Source organism: Elephas maximus, chromosome 17 (assembly GCF_024166365.1).
Source record: "Elephas maximus indicus isolate mEleMax1 chromosome 17, mEleMax1 primary haplotype, whole genome shotgun sequence".
Lineage (NCBI taxonomy): Eukaryota > Metazoa > Chordata > Mammalia > Proboscidea > Elephantidae > Elephas > Elephas maximus.
Window position 1 is genome coordinate 49,004,838 of NC_064835.1, and position 20,471 is coordinate 49,025,308.

General features: G+C 52.9%; 3 protein-coding genes across 3 annotated transcripts; all 3 read right to left on the reverse strand.

Annotated features, from left to right (window-relative positions):
- Positions 1 to 365: 365 nt before the first annotated feature.
- On the reverse strand, positions 366 to 2,688 carry RNF181 (ring finger protein 181). The gene is made up of 5 exons (XM_049857084.1): positions 2,575 to 2,688; positions 1,848 to 1,978; positions 1,592 to 1,701; positions 1,360 to 1,434; positions 366 to 1,130 (listed from the first exon to the last, which is right to left on the reverse strand). Exons 1-5 carry the CDS (start codon positions 2,658 to 2,660, stop codon positions 1,071 to 1,073), a joined length of 462 nt encoding a protein of 153 aa, XP_049713041.1. The 5' UTR covers positions 2,661 to 2,688; the 3' UTR covers positions 366 to 1,070.
- A 2,999-nt stretch (positions 2,689 to 5,687) lies between these two features.
- VAMP5 (vesicle associated membrane protein 5) lies at positions 5,688 to 13,476 on the reverse strand. The gene is made up of 3 exons (XM_049856388.1): positions 13,372 to 13,476; positions 6,568 to 6,705; positions 5,688 to 6,126 (listed from the first exon to the last, which is right to left on the reverse strand). Exons 1-3 carry the CDS (start codon positions 13,372 to 13,374, stop codon positions 5,917 to 5,919), a joined length of 351 nt encoding a protein of 116 aa, XP_049712345.1. The 5' UTR covers positions 13,375 to 13,476; the 3' UTR covers positions 5,688 to 5,916.
- Positions 13,477 to 15,593: 2,117 nt separating this feature from the next.
- On the reverse strand, positions 15,594 to 19,081 carry VAMP8 (vesicle associated membrane protein 8). The gene is made up of 3 exons (XM_049856389.1): positions 18,889 to 19,081; positions 17,400 to 17,558; positions 15,594 to 16,051 (listed from the first exon to the last, which is right to left on the reverse strand). The coding sequence occupies exons 1-3, from the start codon at positions 18,889 to 18,891 to the stop codon at positions 15,908 to 15,910; spliced, it is 306 nt and encodes a 101-aa protein (XP_049712346.1). The 5' UTR covers positions 18,892 to 19,081; the 3' UTR covers positions 15,594 to 15,907.
- Positions 19,082 to 20,471: the final 1,390 nt, after the last annotated feature.

Consider the following 20,471-nt stretch of genomic DNA (forward strand, 5'->3'; position numbering starts at 1 on the left):
AGCCCTGCCGGCTGCCCAACTGCTGCTCTCCCACTGCGGATGGTTTGTGTTCTAAGATCACCTATCTTCACTCGCCCAGCCAGCCCTTCAGGTGCCTTCTACTCCCCAGTTCTGAAGCCAGACCACTGGGGTTCCCTGCTGCAGGAATTTGGGGCTGGGAAAGGTGAGAGGGATAGATAGCTGGTGGGGGGCAGGGGGGCTGTGCGTGGCTTAGTCTGGGAAGGCCCACTTCCGGGCCCACTGAGACACACCGGGATTCTTCACTCTGCCCCTCACTTCCTTTAGAGTGAATAACACAGCAGAACCATGTGGGTATTTTAGTACTTTTTTTATATCTATTAAAAGAATTCTAATTTGCATATGTATAGTCTGTTCTGGAGAATCAGAGAGGGCCTGATCCAGCAGGGCTTTCCTTAGACAAGACAGTGGACAGGAGGAAGCCCCACCCAGGGAGAGTCCTGAGTGCCCTCTGCTCTTTGAGCTCTTTGAGCAGGGCAGCCAGGTGCAAAAAAATTCCTCTCAAGGGCTTGCAGTCTGAAGAACTGACCTGGTCTGATAATCTTATTCACAGTTCCCTTCCCCATCTCGGAGTGTGGTTTGAACTTTGATTCTGGGGTGGAGGGTGGGGGAATGTGTTGAAGGAGCAGCCTTAAAATGTGAAAAGCTACACAAAGTTCCTGGGATTCCAAGGTTAACTAAAAATTGCCAGAGGGGAGGGGGTATAAGCTGGTTTTTCTTTACCAGCTTTTCAGTAGCTACTGGTGCCAGTTTCTGACCCATTTTTCCTTCCAACCATGAACACACAGGCCAAAGCCCTGGTTGGTCCAGTAGCCAGGTTCTTTACTGCCCTGAGTCCAGATGGGCCAGCAGGCTTGGGAGGGAGGGAAACAAAGCCTGGAGCCTCCTGTGGTTCAGGAACACCTTCCCCAGTAGCAGTAGGACTTGATGGGGCAGAGCACACTCCCAGGCCTGTGAGCAATGCAGCCGAAGGGTGGGTAAAGAGAGCTTTAATGAGGATTCAAGGTTCAAGAGGAAGACGTTGGGAGGGCTGGTGCTCAACCACAACTGCCTCATGTGTACATGGCTCCATGGAGGTTCTCGAGTCGGTGCTTCTGCTGCTCCTTTCGAGCCTGAGGGAAAGAGGGCACAATGGGCAGGGGCCATCCCTGAAGGCCTGTAAGTGAGGGAATAGGGCAACTGAAGGCCATTGGCATCTGCATTGCTGAAGTGCTCACCCTTCACCAAGGCCAGAGCCAGGGATTCTGAGGGCCTACACAGGCCTGCTGAGGTGTGGAAGGAGGCAGCCATGGGGGCAAAAGGAGTCTACTGGGACCCGCTCCACTTAGCACCAGCCCCTACCTTATCTCGTCTGTGCTCTTCATAAGTGTCGTCATCGGTGGGCAGCTCATGGCGGCAAAGGGGGCAGGAATTTGTCTGGGAAAAGCAGGGCAGTGTTCCAGCCTGGGTCTGGCCAAGATTCCTCCCCTGATCCCACTTACCACCCCACTCCTTTGGTCACCCAACAGTTCATAAACAGGACCTGAGAACCGGGCCCAGGGTGGAGTGAGGGCTGGGAGAGGGGAAGCAGTACCTTGCTTAGCCAGGGCAGAATGCAGTTGGAATGAAAGAGGTGATGGCAAGGCATCTCAATGGCCGTCTCCTCCTCCTCAAATTCCAAAAGACACACGGGGCACTTGAGGTCTTTGAGAGGGAGTGCTGATCAGGAGAGCTGCTGTGGGCCCCACCCCCAGCCCCCACTCCAGAAAGGCACACCTGGCCTGGGAAACTGAAGAAGCAGAGCAGTCAGCTCTGGGAGGGCCCCAACAGCTTAGGGAGTATGTCCTCACCAGCCTGAGACCCCCTGATGGCTGTCCTGGGGAGGCTCTCGACCACAGCCTTGGCAGCAGGTGGAGGCAGGTGGTGATCCCAATCTACTACCAACCCCAAGTCTTCAAAGTCCATCCTATTGAAAAGCGACCTGAGGAGGCAGAGGACGCTAGATCAAAACAAGAAAAGCATACTTCCTCCTTGCCCCATAATCCACTGGATATTCATTATAAATACCCTGCCCAGCTAGTAGTCGTCATAGCTACCCCATAGGAGGTGCACGGTGGAAAATGGTTTACAGCTGCGATTTTGTTCCCATTTTACACATGAGGCAACAGATTCAGAGAAGTTACTCAAGGCTACGCAGCAATGACCTGGTAGACCCAGACTCCAAGACTGCAGTGCCGGCTTCCGGGGTTCATGTTTCTAACAAGTACACCTACTCACATCCACCGGGCCCTACCCCGCCCCTCAAGACCCGCCTTCTCGGGTCCATCCTAGACCCGGCTGCCCTCTACTCCCACCGCGCCCCAGTCTTCCCCAGACAGAATCCCCTTGCCCAGGCCCGCCCTGCCGATCCAAATTATCCCGGATCTCGCCGCCCGGACGACACTCCAGATAATTTATCCCGTCCCTGCCCAGAACTGGCTGGCCCAGAGAATCCGCCTTCTCCAGGCAACCCTAGCCCAGAATCCTGTACCTGGGTCCTCACGCCCGAGCGCCGACCTCCCAGCCGTGCGCACCCACCTTGCGAGCTCCAGCAGCATGTTGGTTCGGGCCTCCTGCTCGGGATCCAAAGGCTCGCAGTCGTGCTCATCGAAATAGGATGCCATGACTGCCACGCTGACACAGCCCCCGGACCCCTGCTGGACGGCGACGTCTCGGCACCGGCCAATAAACTGGCGAGTTGAAAGAGAATGGCCAATCAGAGCATCCGGAGGGCGGACACAATGGCTTGTTAACGGAACAGACGGCGGAAGTATTAATTTGGCTGCCTCTTATTGGCTCGAGTAAGTCAGGTGACCAAAGACTAAAGCCGTTGGAGGGGCTGGGACTGACCAGAAAACTTCTGTTTTGGAGTCGGAATGAAGAGTAGATGTCTGCTTCTGGTCATGGCCGTAGCGCTTTGAAAAGCCAATTGTCTAGGCTGTAAGGGTCCTCAGTCAGCCCTGAGGCTCAGAGGACCCCGGCAATGCAGATGCTGGAGCCCTGACCCTAAGATTCAAATCTGCGATCTAGGTGAGAGCCAGGACTGCTGCCCTGCCCTCGCCCTCGCCCCCGCGCTGCGCTGCTTTCTGGATGGTTCAGGAGTTTACACTTGATTCCTCCCTCACCCCCCTAAAAACAAAAATTTCTTGCAGATTTCTTATGTGTTATTCACAACGGCTGCTAACCAAGGGGTCAGCAGTTCGAATCCGCCAGGTGCTCTTTGGAAACTCTACGGGACGGGACAGTTCTACTCTGTCCTATACGGTCGCTATGAGTCGGAATCGACTCGACGGCACTGGGTTTGGTTTTTGGTTTAGTCACATCGATAGAGGATGGGGCAAACCTCCTAACGGAGGGAGGGAAGATCCCTGCCGGGAGATCCCGGGCCTCATCTGCTCATTGGACTATTGGTGTGACGTTCATTCAGCCCTTTGCTCAACCTCTCCCCTAGACCCTAGCTTCTGCTTCCCAGTCTGTAAAACTAGCGGCTTGAATAGGCAAATGCCTAGTGACCAAAGTTTATTAGTGGTTACCAAGGACAGGTGGTAAGGAAAAATGGGGGGTAACGGTTAAGAGGTACAGAGTTTTTGTTAAAGTGATGACGAATTTGGAAGCGGATAGTGGTGATTGTTGCACAGCATGGCGAATGTAATGAACGACACTGAATTGTACATCTAAAAATGGCTGAAATGATGCTATATATATTTCACCACAATGAAAAAATAAAAATAGCACCTAGTGGCTTGAACTAAATAAGTGGTTTGCATCCCAGCTACACCTGAATCCTGGAGTAGGGGGAGAAAGGAGCTTTTGGGGGAAAATCCATGTCTGATACCTACCCCTTAAAGATTCTGATTTAACTGATCCAGGGTGCGATATGAGTCGGAATTGACTCGACAGCACTGGGACTGGGGTTTAGGCTGGTGCCCTGGTGGCGCAGTGGTTAAGAGCTCGGCTGCTAACCAAAAGGTCAGCAGGTCGAATCCACCAGCCGCTCTTTGGAAACCCTATGGGGCAGTTCTACTCTGTCCTACAGGGTGGCTATGAGTCAGAATCGGCTGCACAGCGCAGGTTTGATTTGGTTTCTGGCTTAGGGTGGGGCCTGTGTGCTGGTATTTTTACAAGTTCTGCAGGTGATTCTAACATGAGGCAGGGTTGAGAAGAGCTGCATTAAATGACTTGGATGATAGCATCTAGAGCTGTTACGTTGATGGATGCCTTTTTACACCTAGCATTAATAATCCTAAGAACAGTCCTAGGAGCAAAGTATCATCATCTCCTTTTTACATATGCAAAAACAAGTCTTGTCCAAATTCACACAGCCTGTAAGTGGAATGCTGACTAGCTACAGAGCCTCTTGCTTTTCTCCATCTTTCCCATAAAAACCAAAACTTAAAAAAAAAAAAAAAAATTGCCATCGATTCCACTCCTTATGTTACACAGTAGATGCTCCATGAGGTTTTCTTGGCTATAATCTTTACGGAAGTAGATCATCAATCTTTTCTTCCACAACACTGCTGGGTAGGTTTAAACCAAGGCTTCTTTTTTTTTTTTTTAGCTGGGGCAACATTTGCATTTCCATCCCAAATATACTGAATCACTATCTACACTTTAACAAGATCCCCAGGTGATTCTTACATACAACTTTGCAAATTCTCAGCAGGGGTTTGAACCAGAATGAAACTGTTTGAAGCCCTGGTTTAAATCACCAACCTTTAGGTTAATAGTACAGTGCAAACTGTTTGCATCACCCAGGGACCTCCTTTCCCATAAAAGGAAAGAGTAAGGAGCCCAGTGAAAGTAACAAAGATCTGTAAGGAGTAAAAAAAAAAAAAAAATTTTTTTTTTAAAAAAAAAAAGAGTAAAGCTTCAGACAACTCCTAGAGGTTGTCATTTTTTTCTGTCAGAAGCCTCATTCTATCTAGAAAAAACTGCTTGTGTTACACACATGACCTGGAATTCCCCTCCTCATCCACAATTATGAGCTGAAGTTAAGCAGCCCAGGCAGAGACTGCCTGTTCCCACAATCCTAGTGGGGCCTCTTTCCTTCTTCCATGGCTTATTGTACCCAGTGATCCTTGTGTGACCCCTGGAGCTTTGAAAAGCTTGACTTCTTTCCTACAAGGCAAACTCCAGGTTACCCTTTGTGACCCTGCATTAAAGGACCTTAGAAGCCCTTCCTGTTTTCACTGCCAACTGCCTCATGGGTAATTTGGTAGAATCTTGAGGAAGAAGATGGGTGGAGAAACTGGGGAGGGGGAAGGTGTTCACAGGGCAAAAAGTGAATATGAATGTGAGAGAGGGCCTCATGCTGTTAAAATCCTTAAAGTATTTTCTTTTTTGTCACCCCATCTGGAGTCGCATTGGTCTTCTGAGCATTCTCAAGATGCCAGAAAAAAATAGATTCCATTCTCAGGGAAACAGGAGGACTGGTTCCAGGGTCTGGTCTGGGGTTGCTGTGTGCTGTGTACCTGAAGCCCAGAAAGGCGTGTCTGTGTAGTGTCTGACAAAGGAGAAAAGGGAGAGGAAAAAGCCACCTCCCAGGGTGGAGACCTAGCAGTGGTGGAATTTGTAAGCAGCCCCAGGGGTGGGGCAGGGTGCGGATGAACCACCCGAGGACCCTCAGAGACACACACAAACCAGCTTTTAGGCAAACAGCAGCTTTTATTGAGATCCAGGCAGGGCTGGCCTGGCACGGCCAGTGCAGCAGGCTGCTCTCAAGAGCCAGTCTGTGGCGTGATGGGAGGCGTGGAGGTGCACACATGGGGACTGTCCTCTGAAGATCACTGGGGTGGCTCAGATGGGAATGAACACCAGGGTTCTCAGGAGACCGGAACTGGCTAGTGTGGCTGTTCAGCCTGTCCCAAAGGCCCAGCCAGGTCAGTCCCCCGGCCCTGAGGCTGTGCCCGCGCCCTGGGCCTGTGGGGCACTGCTGCCTTGACTATTCTGGGGGAGAAAAATGGCCAACAGCACAATCAGGATGACAAGCAGGCTGCCACCCACCGCCAACCCCAGGTAAATTCGGCAACGGACGTTCTCCCAGCGCTTCTTCTGGGCCAGGGTCTTGGTCGTCTTGCTGAAGGCAGAGCTCTGTGGAGACCCCAGACACGGTGGGAGTGAGTGGTTCCCCCAGAGACAGAGCCAGCTCCCCCCAAGCCCACCCCCGGCCCCAGCAAGGCCTAGTCTCCTGCATGCTCCTCAACATGTCTTCTCCCTCCCTCCACACAGCCTGCCAGGGCCTCCCAGCCTGACTTCCTGACACAGTGTAGCCCTTGACTTGCAGCCCCACTGGCTCACCTCCAGTTAGCAGTGCCAGTCCTCGACCTTTAGGAAGGCACACAGCTGTAAGCTAAGGACTTTTAACTTCCTGGGGTCTACCCATCACATGCAGGAAACCCCACACTGACCCTCAAGCAGACCTCAGACCCCCCCTCCCAAAGGCCTAGAGACTCAGTACACAGCCTGAGAGCTCCACTGAACGGCTCCTCCAAGCCTGCCCCTCTCCCCTGTCTGCCTCCCCAGGCCTCGCACCATGTCCAGCAGTTGGTCGGAACGCTGCTCCAGTTCTGCCAGCTTCCCATCACGCTCCAGGACCTTGCCGAAGTTGTTGAGCATGATTTCCGTCACCTCATCAGCCTGCCGCTGGCATCGCTCCAACTCTTTCCCTGCCTGGGCACCAAGCCCAAGGTCAGGGCAGCATAGGGCCCCCATATGGCCCTTACCTGGCCCCAAGACCTAGGTGCTCCTCACTGTCACTACATGTACAGCATATGAGGAGAGGAATGGCACCCTTCATGTACATGTATGATGTATGTGGGGTGAAGGGCCTGCTGGGTGAGTGTGGTTTGCCTTGGGTCTTAGTGGTCCCTCTCCTTGCCCATCAAGGCAGGAAGGAGCAAGTCCCAAGTCAAACCTGGCTCCCAGCATCTCAGTTTCCACTAAACTGCCTCAGGGTGGGACCTTCCCAGGACTCCACTTTCCCACAAAGCAGGTACCACCTCCTCCAGGATGATCCTTGCCCAATGCACAATTCCCACCGGCCTGAGGAGGCAGCAAAGAGCAGGGAACCAAGCTTCTTAGCTGGAAGCAAGACAGGGAGGGGCTCCATCCCACAGGTTAAGAAAATTGATTTTGGACCAGCACAGTCATAGTCTCTGCTTACCTGCCACCACCCCCAAACTGAGCAGCTCAGCTCTCCCTCCTGGCCCGCTGACTAGTCAGGCCAGTTCTGCCTCCTCTCTGACCCTGCTCCCCGTATCAGGGCCTGTGGTTCATTCCCTGTCTGCCTGGGAACCTTGGCCTTCCTGGCTTCTGGCCGCCAGCCTTCCAGTTTTCACTGGGGTTTCACTCACAGATTAGAGACCAGCCCTTGGATTTCCCAGCCTGGGCAGCAGCCTCACCTGACAAAAGAAGCCAGCTCATTTCAAAGGACCAGGAAAAGGGGTACAGGGTCCAAGCCTGGGAGGCTCAGGACAGGAAAGAGGGAGAGAGTATGGGTCCAGAGCAAGAAAGGAACTGGGCTTTGGACGCATGACTGAGAGAGACCCAGGGCAAGAGGTACTAGTGAGAGCTGGAGGTCCAGGAGCAGGTCCAGGGACATTTCAGTGAGACGAATACCAGCAGATGAACAAACCACAGCAACTCCCTCCTCCTAGCCTAGGCCTTCCAGTCCCCCACAGCCCATCCCTGTTCCCATCTCCTCCCCGCAGAACAACAGCCAAGATCCCTTTCCTGCCAGCCCACATCCCCCATTGTCTGAAGCAGACATTTTGGCACTTGACTGAATTCCACTTAAAACAAGAGATCTTCAGTGTTGGAAGGGATCTGGTGGTTACAGAGGACCACCTCCCACCTGGGCAGAAATTTTCCTTGAGGAACTTTCCACCTGCCTTGCACACAGCCTCCAAGCCTTCCCAGTATGTGAGTCCTCTCTCCCCATGTGGATTACAAGCTTCCAGAGGGAGAACAGGAACTGGGCCCCTCCCTTCATCCTCCACCACCGCAGGGTCCCAGGAGGCCAGCGCATGCTGACCCTTGCAAGATCTCAGCGAGTGGGTCACCGGCATCATAGCTTATCCCAAAGCGACTCTTGTTCTCAAGACATGTTATCCCAGTGTGTTTATGTAGCCCAGCAGGAGTTTGGAGGGGCAGGCATCTGTAACCCAAATATGTCAATATTTACGCATGAGCTTTCTGCTCAGAGATGGGGCAGGCAGACCACTTTGGGAGAGTGCACTCACAGGCTGGTGGGGGAGGAGGGGCAGTAACTGGGAATGAGCAGGAATGATCAAGAGAGCAGTGAAGCTGTGTTCTTCTCTCCATTTTCCTAAGTAAACCATTATCACTATTATGACAGCTATATTACTCAACGAGGGTCCATTATTTGGTCCTTTGAACTTCCCCACATTCAAATAGTCCAAACAAAAACTTAGGAACGGACAAAGATTCGAAAAGGAGAATCACTGTTAGAGACTGGTGGGATGCTGGATGTTATTTTGTACTCTTAACAGCATAGCTGTTATCTTACTCTCCAACAAGGGGTGATACTGGGTCACACTCTCTGGAACAGCTGGCTGTGCCTACAGCTGCAGCCCTTCAGCCTGCTCCCCGCACTGTGTGAAGCCACACCTCCCCGGAGCCAAGGCTGGGCCCAGGTCTAAGAACACATTCATCCCAGGGAACACAGAGGCCTCAGACCCAAGGCTTGGGCCCTCCTTGGCCCCACTCAACCAGAGGAGAAAGGACACTGACTATGTGCACAAACCTTCAGCTAACACAGGGAGAAATAAGGTCCCCTAGTCACACGCAGCCCTGGTGGCACAGTGGTTAAGAGCTCAGCTGTGAACCAAAAGGTCAACAGTTCAAATCCACCAGCCATTCCTTAGAAACTCTATGGAGCAGTTCTACCCTGTCTTCTAGGATTGCTATGAGTTGGAATCGATTTGGTGCCAATGGATTTGGCTTTTTTGGTTTAGGTGGTGCACAGTCTGCTTTGACTATTGATCTAAAGAACTATGAAATGTGGAAGGTTTTAAGTTCCCAGAGAGCGAGAGCCATGTCTGTCTTACGACACATTGTAACTCAGCATAGTGCCTGGCACAGAGTGTTGGCCTTGTTAGGTGCCCTATGAGTTGATTTCAACTCATAGCAACCCCATGTAACAGAGAAGAACTGCCCCATAGGGTTTTCTAGGCTGCAATCTTTACAGGAGCAGATCTCCAGTTCTTTCTCCTGTGGAGACACTGGGAGGGTTCGAACAGCTAACCTTTCAGTTAGCAGCTGCGTACCTGTTACACCACTAGGGCTCCTTTGGCTCAGAGTAAACACGGATAAATATTTTCTGAATGAATGGTGTCTGCTTTTAAGGAGTCTCTGGGTGGAACAGTGGTTAAAGCTCTCAGCTGCTAACCAAAAGGCTGGCAGTTCTAGTTCACGCAGTGGCATCTTGGAAGAAAGGCCTGGCAATCTACTTCTAAAAAGTCAGCCACTGAAAACCCTATGGAGCACAGTTCTACTCTGACATACAAGGGGTCACTATGAGTTGGAATCTACTCAATAACAACTGGTTTGTTTTTGATTTTTAATCTGGTTGAGGAGAAGAGATCGGATACAATTAGAAAGAAGCAAAGAGTTACAAGTAAAATACAAATAGCAAGTGTTGCAGCAGCTGGCAGAGAGGGTGGTTCCTGAGAACTGGGGTTGACAGGGCGGGAAAACCCCTTGAAAGCTGTGGTGGAGCCCAGGCATTGCCAGTAGAGAGACAGGGGTGCAAAGAACAGTGATGGACCAGGCGGAGGGCCAGGGTGAGGGCAGGGTGGGGAGAGAAAGCACTGAGAGTCAAGAAGGGAGTCTAGCTTGGAGGGAGTGCGGAAACCAGGGCGAGTGCTGACTGCGGAGCTGGGAGGACACTGGAAAAGTGCTTCTGGAAGATGTTTCTATTGGTGATAGGCTGGCAGCGACAGAAGTGAGAAAAGGCAAGACAGAGACAGGCCAGAAGGGCGGAGAAGTAACATCAGCCAGGGTGTGAGGAGATGGCAGGTAGGCCAGGGGAACAGGGAGCGTTGAGAGGAAGGCTGTCTGAGAGAGGCATTTCCGAGACCTGCCAGGGGCCTGCAGGGCTTGAGGTTTTGAGCCAGGCTCAGGGGGAAGCAGCAATGCCCTTGGCAGGCAGAGGGTGGTAGTTACGAAAGAAATGTTCTGACAGACCGTTACCCTCTGTACAGAATACCCCTCCTAAACAGCTCAAATCACCTCTTGGATTTTCTAGGCTAAATACCCCCTGGTTCCTTTTCTGAAAACACACCTCCCTGTGCTAACTCTCCTTGTCTCCCCTCTTTTTTGGTGTCCAGGAACCCCATTTCAGCTGCTGACATCCTTGGCGGGGCCAGCGCAATAACGCGGGGCCAGCGCAATAACCTGGCCATCCTCCTCTGGCCAACACTCGGCTGAGTGCAGGGACTGAGAACAGAGCTCTGCACCTGAGCTGTGTCGGTTCAAATCCTGCCTCTGCCAGCTGAATGACTGAACACTGAGGTCGTGACCTTTCTGACCCTCTGCTTCCTCTGTGAAATAATGATAATAATACCTACTTCATCATATCACATGTTGTAAATAAAATGCTTAGCACATATTAAATGCTCTATAAACAAGCTATTGTTATTCATGTAGCCCAAGTTTCTCCTAGCTATTTTAGCATTCTGAGTCGAAGAATACATGATTGTGGTCAATAAAACCTCTTAGGTGTTTTTATAAAATACACAGCCAAGGACAAAAAAACCCACTGCCATTGTGTTAATTCTGACTCTGGCAACCCTATAGGACAGGGTGGAACTGCCCCATAGGGTTTCCAAGGCTGTAGTTCTTCCTGGAAGCAGATTGCCACATCTTCCTGCAGGGCAGCTGGTGGGTTTGAACCACCGACATTTTGGTTAGCAGCTGAGCACTTAACCACTTTGCCATCAGGGCTCCTTCACAGCCAGGGTAGCTCTTCCCTGTTGCGAACTTGTGCACTTACTATTTTCTAACCTGAACACAGAACTTGACAAACCTCTTTGACAACCTGCATCTAGTTTATGCCCCTGAGGCATTGCAGGTTGTTGAGAAGGTTTTACACCTTGAGCAATAATAATGGCCACCACTCAGTGGGCTAAGCACTGTGCTGCTGGTGTTCATTCCCTTCATCTATTTAATCCTTATAACAACCCATTGAGGACACTATGATTATCCTAATTTAACAGAAAACTGAAGCCCAGAGGGGTTAAATCACCTGCCTGCCCAAGGTCAGAGACCCAGTGAGTAGAAAATTGAGAATTTGAACCCATGGACTCCAAGGATCATAGTCTTAACTGCTGTGCCAAACTGAATGCAGACTTAGCTGACTGGCTGAAGACTCACCAGATCTGATGCACACCAACTCAACCAACCTGTATGCACGTGAGGGAGGCTCATGGCTCAAAGCAAATTCTTTTGGCTGTGCATGAGAGAGGGTTATCTATAAGATAAATGAATTCAGGTAACTGTTCGGCTTCCATCATTCCTCTACCCATTATTACTGCTCCAAAGAGTTTTCTTGGCTGTAATCTTTACGGAAGCAGATCACCAGGCCTTTCGTCTGTGGTACCTCTGGATGAGTTTGAACCACCAACCTCTAAGTTAGTTGTTGCTATTGCTAGTTGCTATCGAGTTGATTCTGACTTATGGTGACCCCATGTGTATAGAGTAGAACTGCTCCATAGGGTTTTCAACGCTGTGACCTTTCAGAAGCAGATCGCCATGCCTGTCTTCTGAGGCACCTCTGGGTGTGTTCAGACCACCAACCTTTAGGTTAGTAGTTGAGCACAAACCATTAGCACCACCTAGGGACCTTCCTATCCCCTACACCTGAAGCCATGTCTAGCACAGAGGAAACATCCAAGAAATACTTGTTGACTGAATGAGTTACAGAGAAAAGAAGGGAGAGAAAGAAGGACTAGGTAGGAAAGGGGGATGGGAAGAAGGAAGGGAAAGAACTGGGAGACAGAAAGGGGCAGAAGGAAAGAAAAGACAGAGATAGGGCTAGGAGACGGGCAGGGAGAGAGGTCAATATTCCCTCCCCAGGCTCTGATCCACTTTGCCTCAAATATTTGAGAGTCCGAGGGTTTTCCAATACCCAGCCCGCCCCCCCCCCCCCCAAAAATTACTCTGGCCTCAGCCTTCACTTCAGGAGATTCCTCTTTCTCCTGCCCAAGTGCTAAAGGCCAGCTAGGAGCCCATGCCCAGCCCTACCCTGTTCCCTGCCCCACACAGTGGGAATTGGGCTCTGGGCTCTGTCCACTCTCAGAGCCCGCCTTGGTTTCCTGACTGGCCTCCACTCAGCACTACCTTCCTGCCCCACTTCCTTTTCCTGCCCCCAGTTCCCTGGAGATGAGGCCATCCAGGCTTCACAACCCCTGGCCAGGCCACATCCATCACACCTCTGCCAGTTTCTCCAAGGCAGAACCTTAAAGCACCAAGCCAGCTTCCTGCCCAGCTCGCCTCCCCGGGAGCCCTGGGGGGTGGGGTGGGCAGGCAACTGGCACCAGCTGTTGCTGACACCTTTGCCTTGGAGATGGCAAGTGGGGACACAGTCTGCAGTAGGGGCAGGGCTGACTCATTCTGGAATGTGTCACTAGGTAGGGGTTAGAAGGGAATCGGAACTGTGGCACACTCTGATAACTTCAGTGGCGCTTTTACAGCAAACCTCTTCCTTTCTCTTTCGGAAAGGAATTTGCCCTCCAGCACCCTGCCAGGGACTACGCAGGCACAGCCTCAATCTCCTCATCTGCTCAGGTTTCCAACTCGTGGCCAGGCTTGGCTCCTCACAACTCTGGGAGGGCTGAAGAGGTCATCGCATTACCTACGCCCTTCCGAGAGGGTTCCGAGAGCTCTGCGTGTCTCTGCCATTACATCCTGTTTCACCTCGCAAGAACCCACCGGGCACGCATTGCTGACCCCACTTCACAGACGCGGAAAGAAGGCTCAGGGAGGCTAAGTGACTTGCCCCGGGTGACAGAGCTGGTAAGTGGCCACCACTGGGATCCCAGTCCTGAGCCTGACTCCAGTGCTGGTGCTCATAACCACTTCGCTCCCGGGACGTGGGAAGCCCGAGTCCGGCTCCCCCGCTGCAGCCCGAACGGGGCGCACGCCTGTCTCCCTCCCGGGCTGCGCGCGGAAGCGGAGGGTCCGGCCCCGCGCTGCGCTCCCGGCTGTGGTCGCCCTGCCCGGTCGCAGCGTGCCGGAGGGCGCCCCCGCCCCGGACTTCCGACTCCTACCTCCCGCCGCCCCCCGCTCGTCCCCTGCCCGCGCCCGGCCCCTCACCATCTCGGCCGCCGCCGCCCCCGCCGCCGCCGCCGCCGCGCCCTCTCCAGGATCCTCTGGTGGCCGAGCGGCCGCGGTGCCAGCGACCCGAGAGGAAGCGGAGGAGCGGGGCGGGGCCGGCCGGCCGGTGGGGGCGGGGGGCGCGCCATCCTTGCGGTCGAGCCGGGGCAGAAACGAAATCAAATCGAAAGCAGCAGGCGACGGTGGCAGGGGTGCGAAGGGCGCCTCCTCCTGGCCACGGGCACCCAGCTCGGGTTTCCACTCCCGGTCTCTCGGGTTGGGGGCTACGCCTGAGCAGCCTGGTGCCAGGTCTGCACGCTGGCCACACCTGGGGTCCCAGTCTCCGCAGACGAGATTGAGTCGATGGGGTGAGGTGGGGAGGCGTCATTCATTCATTCAACAGGCATCTGAATGAGCGCTATTGCCAGGCACTGTGCTAGGCGCGGGAGACAGCCATGAACAAGCTAGGGAAGGGGTCTCTGATACCTTGGCGAGTGCATCGCAAAACGGACCCCCAGGGGGAAGGTGTGGTCCCTGGGTGGCACAAAGGGTTTGCACTTTTTTACTAACCTTAGGCTGGCCATTGGATCCCACCTAGGGCACCACCGAAAAAAGGCCTGGGGATCTGCTTCCCTAAAGATTACAGTCTAGAAAACCCAATGGAGCAGTTCTACACTGTAACACATGGGGTCGCCATGAGTCCGAATGACTGGAGGGCCACAGACTCCTAGAGGAAAGTGTTAGCCCTAGCTTTTCTGTGTTCTCTTCTCACCAGAGGGCAAGTGCAGCTCTGCCCTGGTATGATTTTACTCCGCCATCAGAGGATGAGGTGAGGCTGCTGTGTCTACTGCCACCCTGAACAGAGTGCATCTATCCTCTCCACTCTGCCACAGAAAATCAGCAGCCACCTGTCTCCACCCCATCCCCAATGTCTTGAATGAAGGCCTCTCTTGAGGAAGGGGATTGAGGGCTTCCCTCTTGGGGCTGATCTTGTGAACACAAGCCCTACACCAAGAAGGTTTCACCCTCACCCCTCCAGGACACCCCCCGCCCCAGGACTGAACATATAGAGTTCATCTCAGTTCCTTGGACCTCAAATTCAGGAGTGGCCTGAGGAAAGAATATGGACATGGTTGTGGCAAAGACTGCCCCAGGGTCTCTTCTGTGGTTCCTTCTCTCTCCCCGGAGAAAACATGATTCTAGGACCTGATTTACAAGTACCCAAAAAACCTCCATTGCCATCAAGTCGATTCCTACTCATAGCAACCCTATAGGACAGAGTAGAACTGCCCCAGAGGACTTCCAAGGAGCTGCTGGTGGATTTGAACTGCCAACCTCCTGCTTAGCAGTTGAATGCTTAACCACTGTGCCACCAGGGCTCCTGATGTACGAGTACTAGTCCCAAATCCAGCCTCCCAACCCTGCCCCTTCCCTACTTCCTTTGCAAAATATGTTTCCAATTCTGGAAAACCCATGACTAGGGGAATAGGGGCACAGATGGCAAGGCTCCTCCCCCCAAAACAAACCAGACTGGGCACTAGAAAGAGTGGCAATGACGGTGGAACCTGGTGGGGAGGAGGCAGGCCTGAAGACACAGAAGCCCATTGTGCATGGACAGGAAGGAGGGCCACAGGCCCTGTCCTGTGACACTGACTGTGCCCAGCCATGGGACGTGGGGAAGAGACGCTTGCCCCCTCAGGACAGCTGAGACCCAGGGGCCCTGCTAAGTCTCAGAAGGGCAGGGCAGGCAACAGACAAGAGCTTGCAGAAGAAAAGAAAAAGCAGTCCAGCTCCTTTAACCCCCAGTTCTAGACTGCAAAAGGGTCAGTGATGGGAGAGGCAAGAGGCCTACACCAGATTCCTAACTGCTATCAGGGAGGCTTCATGTTTGGCTAACACTTCCAGCAGACAAGGAGTAAAGGGACACGGCAGGGTCTAAGGGGGATACATAGGAGTCTTACACACCACACTAAAATGCTGTGAAGGTTTTGCTTTATGCCAAGACCCCCAGAAAACTCTTGCTCTTGAGACCTGTGACAATGAATGGGTTAGGACCAAGAAGGAATAAAGAAATACAGGCAGGCTCCATTTTTCTCCTCCAAACATAAGCTCTCCACCTCTCCAACAACTTGGGTCTCAAGTCAGAGGACCTCAGCCAGAGACTGTTTTCAGGAAGAATAGAAACAGGAGAGTCAAAGGCAAAATGGAAAGGAGAAAGTGCCTCACACACGTGCACGCACGTAGGGATACTGAAAAGTCTTTATTACCCTCAGGCCACCAAGAGTTTCCCAGCCACATACTGGGCCCCGAGTCTCTCCAACCCACTCTGAGGACCCATGAAATGCAGCCACAGTCCAGCTCTCTCCTTCCAGTGGACCAAGGTGCTCCCTGGGGTAGGCAATGTACAGAGGGACCTCAGGCAAGGAGCCGGAGGCCTGGACCCAGCAGCATTGCCTGTGGAGGAGGGCGGGAGAGAGGGCCCCCTTGCCATCAACTATGGAGGGTTGCCCCAGAGGGCAGGGTGGGAGGGGACTCTCTAAACAGGAATGGCACCAGTGGCAAAGAGCACGATGAAGAGGATGATGATGAAGACAACCACACAGATGAGGACTATCATCTTCACATTCTTCCACCAGAACTTCCGGGCCACTTTCTGTGATGTTGTCTTGAAGTGCTCGGACTGTCGGGGATAAGAGACAGTAAGTGACCCAGTGCCTCCTTCCCCTCGGGGTGGAGGTTCACATGCCATAAAAAAAAAAAAAAAAAAAAAAAAAAAAAATTCATGCCATACATCTAAATATTTCAGCTATAAGCTGAGATAACAAACTGTGAAATTAAAAAAAAAAAAAAAAAGTTCTAGCTTCCTACCTTGACAAATGTATCATCAGAACCACCTGGCAGACCACGTTCAAATTTAGAATTCTTAGGCTCCAGAGAGTTCTCTACCTAAACGTGGCAGGGGCCCTGGCTCCCAACCTGCCATCTTCTCTTCTACCCTTGGCACTGTCACACACGTGGAGGGGCCTTGTACACACATGCTCTACCCAGGGGAAAAACGCTTTGGGAAGGCAGACCCTGGGGGAGGCGCAGGCATCTCCCTGGCTCCATGACTCCTTTACCTGTGGGGGCTGCGGAAGCTGGAGGACAGACCTGGGGCATTCTGGGTAGTGGGGCTGGTGTTGGTGTTGGGAGTGAGGAAAACCATACCTCTTCCCCCAACTTCAGTTGCAGAAACTAAGTTTCCCTGGGCCATTCTCCCCAGACTGGGTGGCAGAAAGAAAAAGTAAGTCCCCGGGACTCCAAGGAGCTATACTCAAGATTAACCACAGGACTCAGAAAGCCAGAGCTCGTCTCTCCTGGCTGAATATGGAACCTGAGGCTCCAGCCTTTGCTGAACTTGGAGATACTCCCTTCCTGAGCATCTGGCCCCGGCCCCTGGGTGGAGAGAGAAGAAGGAGGCCTAGCAAGATGTGTGGGAAATATTATTCTAGCCTTCAGCTGGCAGAGGACCCCAGGATCAAAGAATTTCACTCCCCTTCCAGCTCCTCTTTAAAGCTGACTCAGCAAGATTCCAGCAGTTTCCACCCCCTGCCTGCTAACTCCTGGAGAAGGCAAAGGCCCCTAGTAGGATTTCCCAGACTTAATAGTTTTGTCCTGGAGAGGTCAAATCTTAAATAATTGTCAAGGGCATCCTTTAAAGGGAAAACCGGTTTTATAGGAGGGAAGCCTAAGAGTGCATGGTCTGACTGAGCCATCCATCTGTCTCAGAAAATGCCTCAAGCATCAGCCCCCCAATCCCTGATCGTTGATCCCATGCCTTGGGCCCCAGTACCACTCAGTGTAGAAGTGGAAGATCAGAGCAGGGACTCAGCTCACACCAACTCCCAAAACGTAGAAAGGCATAGAAATGGCAAATTGCAAACTTCTGTCTCTCCTGTTCTTTTTTGGCCCACAAATAAATACTTGCCTTGCCCCCAACACACAACCCTCCCTCTCTCCCTCCAGCCTCGGCGGGCTCCCCATCTCACTGTGGCTTCCAGGTCCTCTGTCTTGTTCCGGAGATGGTCCAAGTTTTCTCCTCGGGCCAGGATCCGCTCCACATTCTGGGTCATAATATTCTTGACTCCTTCCACCTCACTCTGCAGGTTCCGCACCCGGTCATTTCCTGAGCCTCCACTGGCCTCCTCCTGGGCAGCAACACAGGGTTAATGAGGCCCAGTGGTGGAGGAACTGAAAGCCTGTCTCAAAGGCCAGAGGAGGGGAAGGGGGCCTTTAGCTTTTTGTAATGCCTGAATTGGTTGCAAAGAGAATTTTTTGTGTATTACTTGTATAATCAAAAGTAAATGTATTCTTTAGCCCCAGAAAGTGAGATCTAGACAGACTAAAGCAAATTCATGTCTGGCTTCTCAGGGCTCCTGATAAGGAAAAGCAGCACACTACTAAGCCCCTCTCTGCTGCTCCTGGCCCCTCTGAGAGGCACAGAAGATGGTGGAGCTGACATCCATGGCGTCCTTTCCCCACCAGTGCAGAGCCCACCACTGTTTACAAGCTCCCAGAGGCATCCCTGCCTTCCCCTGATTCCACAGCCTCCCGCCCCCACCCCCTTAAAAGTGGCTGCTCTGCCCAGCCCAGCCAGCCCTCTCTCCAGCCCCGAAGCTGGAGCGCTGCTAGGCTCCTGGCCCTCCTGGGCAGCCTAGCCATAGTTCCATTGCTGGGACCCAGAGCACTGAGCAGCCTGAGTCCAAGTCCCCCACGAGGTACCCAGGCCGTTGAGCCGCAAACTTCTGCTTTCCCCACCACTTAGCACTATTCCCAGGCCCCAAGCTGCTGCCTGCTTATGCAGATATTAAACTGAAATACCAGGTTCGCTGTTGGGTGAAATGCCAGACAAGCCCTCCCTGGCTGGTGCCTCCTCCAGGTTTGACGATAAGGTTTTTGAACAGGGAGGGGAAAAAACATTATTAAACTCCTGCCTGCTAGGCCCACCGAGCCTCCTGAAACAGGCCAGGGGTATGGGCCAACACTAGACCACAGACAACCAAGTTCTGATTCTTTTACAAACCCTTAAGTCTCCAGTTTACCGACAGGGGGGCAGTTCCTGAGGCCCGGTGGGCAGCCCAATCCTTCAGAGTTTTGTGTAGGAGTAAAAGTGAAAGGCAGGGGTAGAGAGCCTGCCGCTGGCTGGAATTTAAGCTGGAAACAGCAGAGGCTCTACCCTGTAGGGAGCGCCACGACACCCGGGCCGGCTGGAGGAGGAGACTTGTTGGCAGGCAGTTCTAGTCCCGGAATTCGGACCCCCACACGGCTCGGGCCGGCACGGAGGTCAGGGGAGGGCAGAAGAGGGAACAGGCGCCCGGCGGCTCCGAGCCATTTGCGGCCAAGCTGTCAAAGAATACGGGCCACAGGCAGCGCTGGCCCAGCCCTCGGACTCCGCCAGCAACTTCCAGCACCTACAGCCCCCGGCCCGAGCTCCTCGGTCCCGGTTAAGTCAGCCCCTTCCTCGCCCCGTTCGCTCACCATGTCTCCGAGCACAAGGCCTGCCGGCAGCCGAGCTCGCCTAGTAGGCTTCCTCCCGCGGGAGCCCTCGGTTCACTTCCTGCTTACTCCAACTTTCAGCTTGCCCCCGCCCACTCGCATCCCGGGCCGCTCCAGCCACACCTAGCGCAGGTCCCCGCAGGTAGGCGGGCGCCCTGCACTGCCCTCCCAAACCAGGGTCTGGACTTAAGCAACAGGGCTCCCCGGCGGCAAAGGTCTGCAAACTCGTCGGGAGGGAGAAAAGAACTGTGGAACAGCCCTCTAAGTTTCCTGAGGTTGGGCCTTGTGACCTAGAAACTGCAGCCGTCTCCTTTTTCTGCTCTGAATACCTGAGACCGAAATCAATCATAGCACCTGCGAGGCCTGGTTCACTTAGGAATAGAATGCAGATACAGAAATTCCTTGCTGGAAAACCCCTTTTCCCAGGTCCGTGGGTGGGCCGAAAGCATTAACTCCCGCGATGTCTGGAATGCTGTGACCCTGGGCTCTGACGTCAGGAAGGTTTAAGTCCCAGCTGTGTCAGTTTACTAGCCCCATGACCCTGCTTGACCCTTCACCTCTCAGTTTTGCAGATGCTAACACTGGAGCCCTGGTGGTGTAGTGGCTAAGAGCTCAGCTGCTAACCAAAGGGGTTTCCGAGGAGTAGCTGGTGGATTGGAACTGCCACCCTTCTGGTTAGCACCAGAGCTCTCAACCATTGCACCACCAGGGCTCCTTGGTGAAGATTACATATACCCATTGCCTTCGACCCTGGTAAAGATTACAGCCTAGAAAACCCTATGGGGCAGTTCTACTCTGTCACATGGGGTCACTATGAGTCGAGATAACTCAATGGCAACTAAGAACAATACTGACCCCAGCCAGTGCTGTTGAGGGATAAAGAGACAGCACCAGCAAAGTGCCTAGCTCAGGGCCTGTACGGTGCCAGAAAGTACCAGGGAGTGATGGCTCACCACCCTCCTTCCTTCCAAAGGTCAGCAGTCCTGCATTTCCCTTCAGGGGCCCCATGAGGGCTGGCAAGCCTGGTCAGAGGACTGCCCAATAGCCAGAGAGGGTACCAGGGTGAAGGATTCTTCCATCAATCTGGCTCCAGGCCAGGGAAAATCCACCCCTCCCAGATAGTCTTTATCAAGAAGACAGAACAACAACAACAGGGACATGCAGAAGGGAAGAAACATGCCTAACCCATCACAGGAGGTAACAGTTCCGAGAGGTAAATGTCAGCTCCTCCAAAAAATACATTTGTTAAAAAAAGGCTTTAAGAAGTTTTGGACTACTGTATCACTTTGAGGACCCCTGGTGGCACAGTGGTTAAGAGCTATGGCTGTTAACCAAAAGTTCAGCAGTTTGAATCCACCAGCTGTTCCTTGGAAACCCTACGGGGCAGTTTTTCTCTGTGAGTTGGTTTATGAGTAGGAATCGACTCCACGGCAGTGGGTTTGGTACCACTTTGGATTCCTGGGTGGTGTAAGCAGCTGAGTTCTTGACTCCTAACTGAAAGGTTGGTGGTCTTGGAAAAAAGGCCTGGTGATCTGCTTCCAAAAAGTCACAGCCTTAAAAATCCG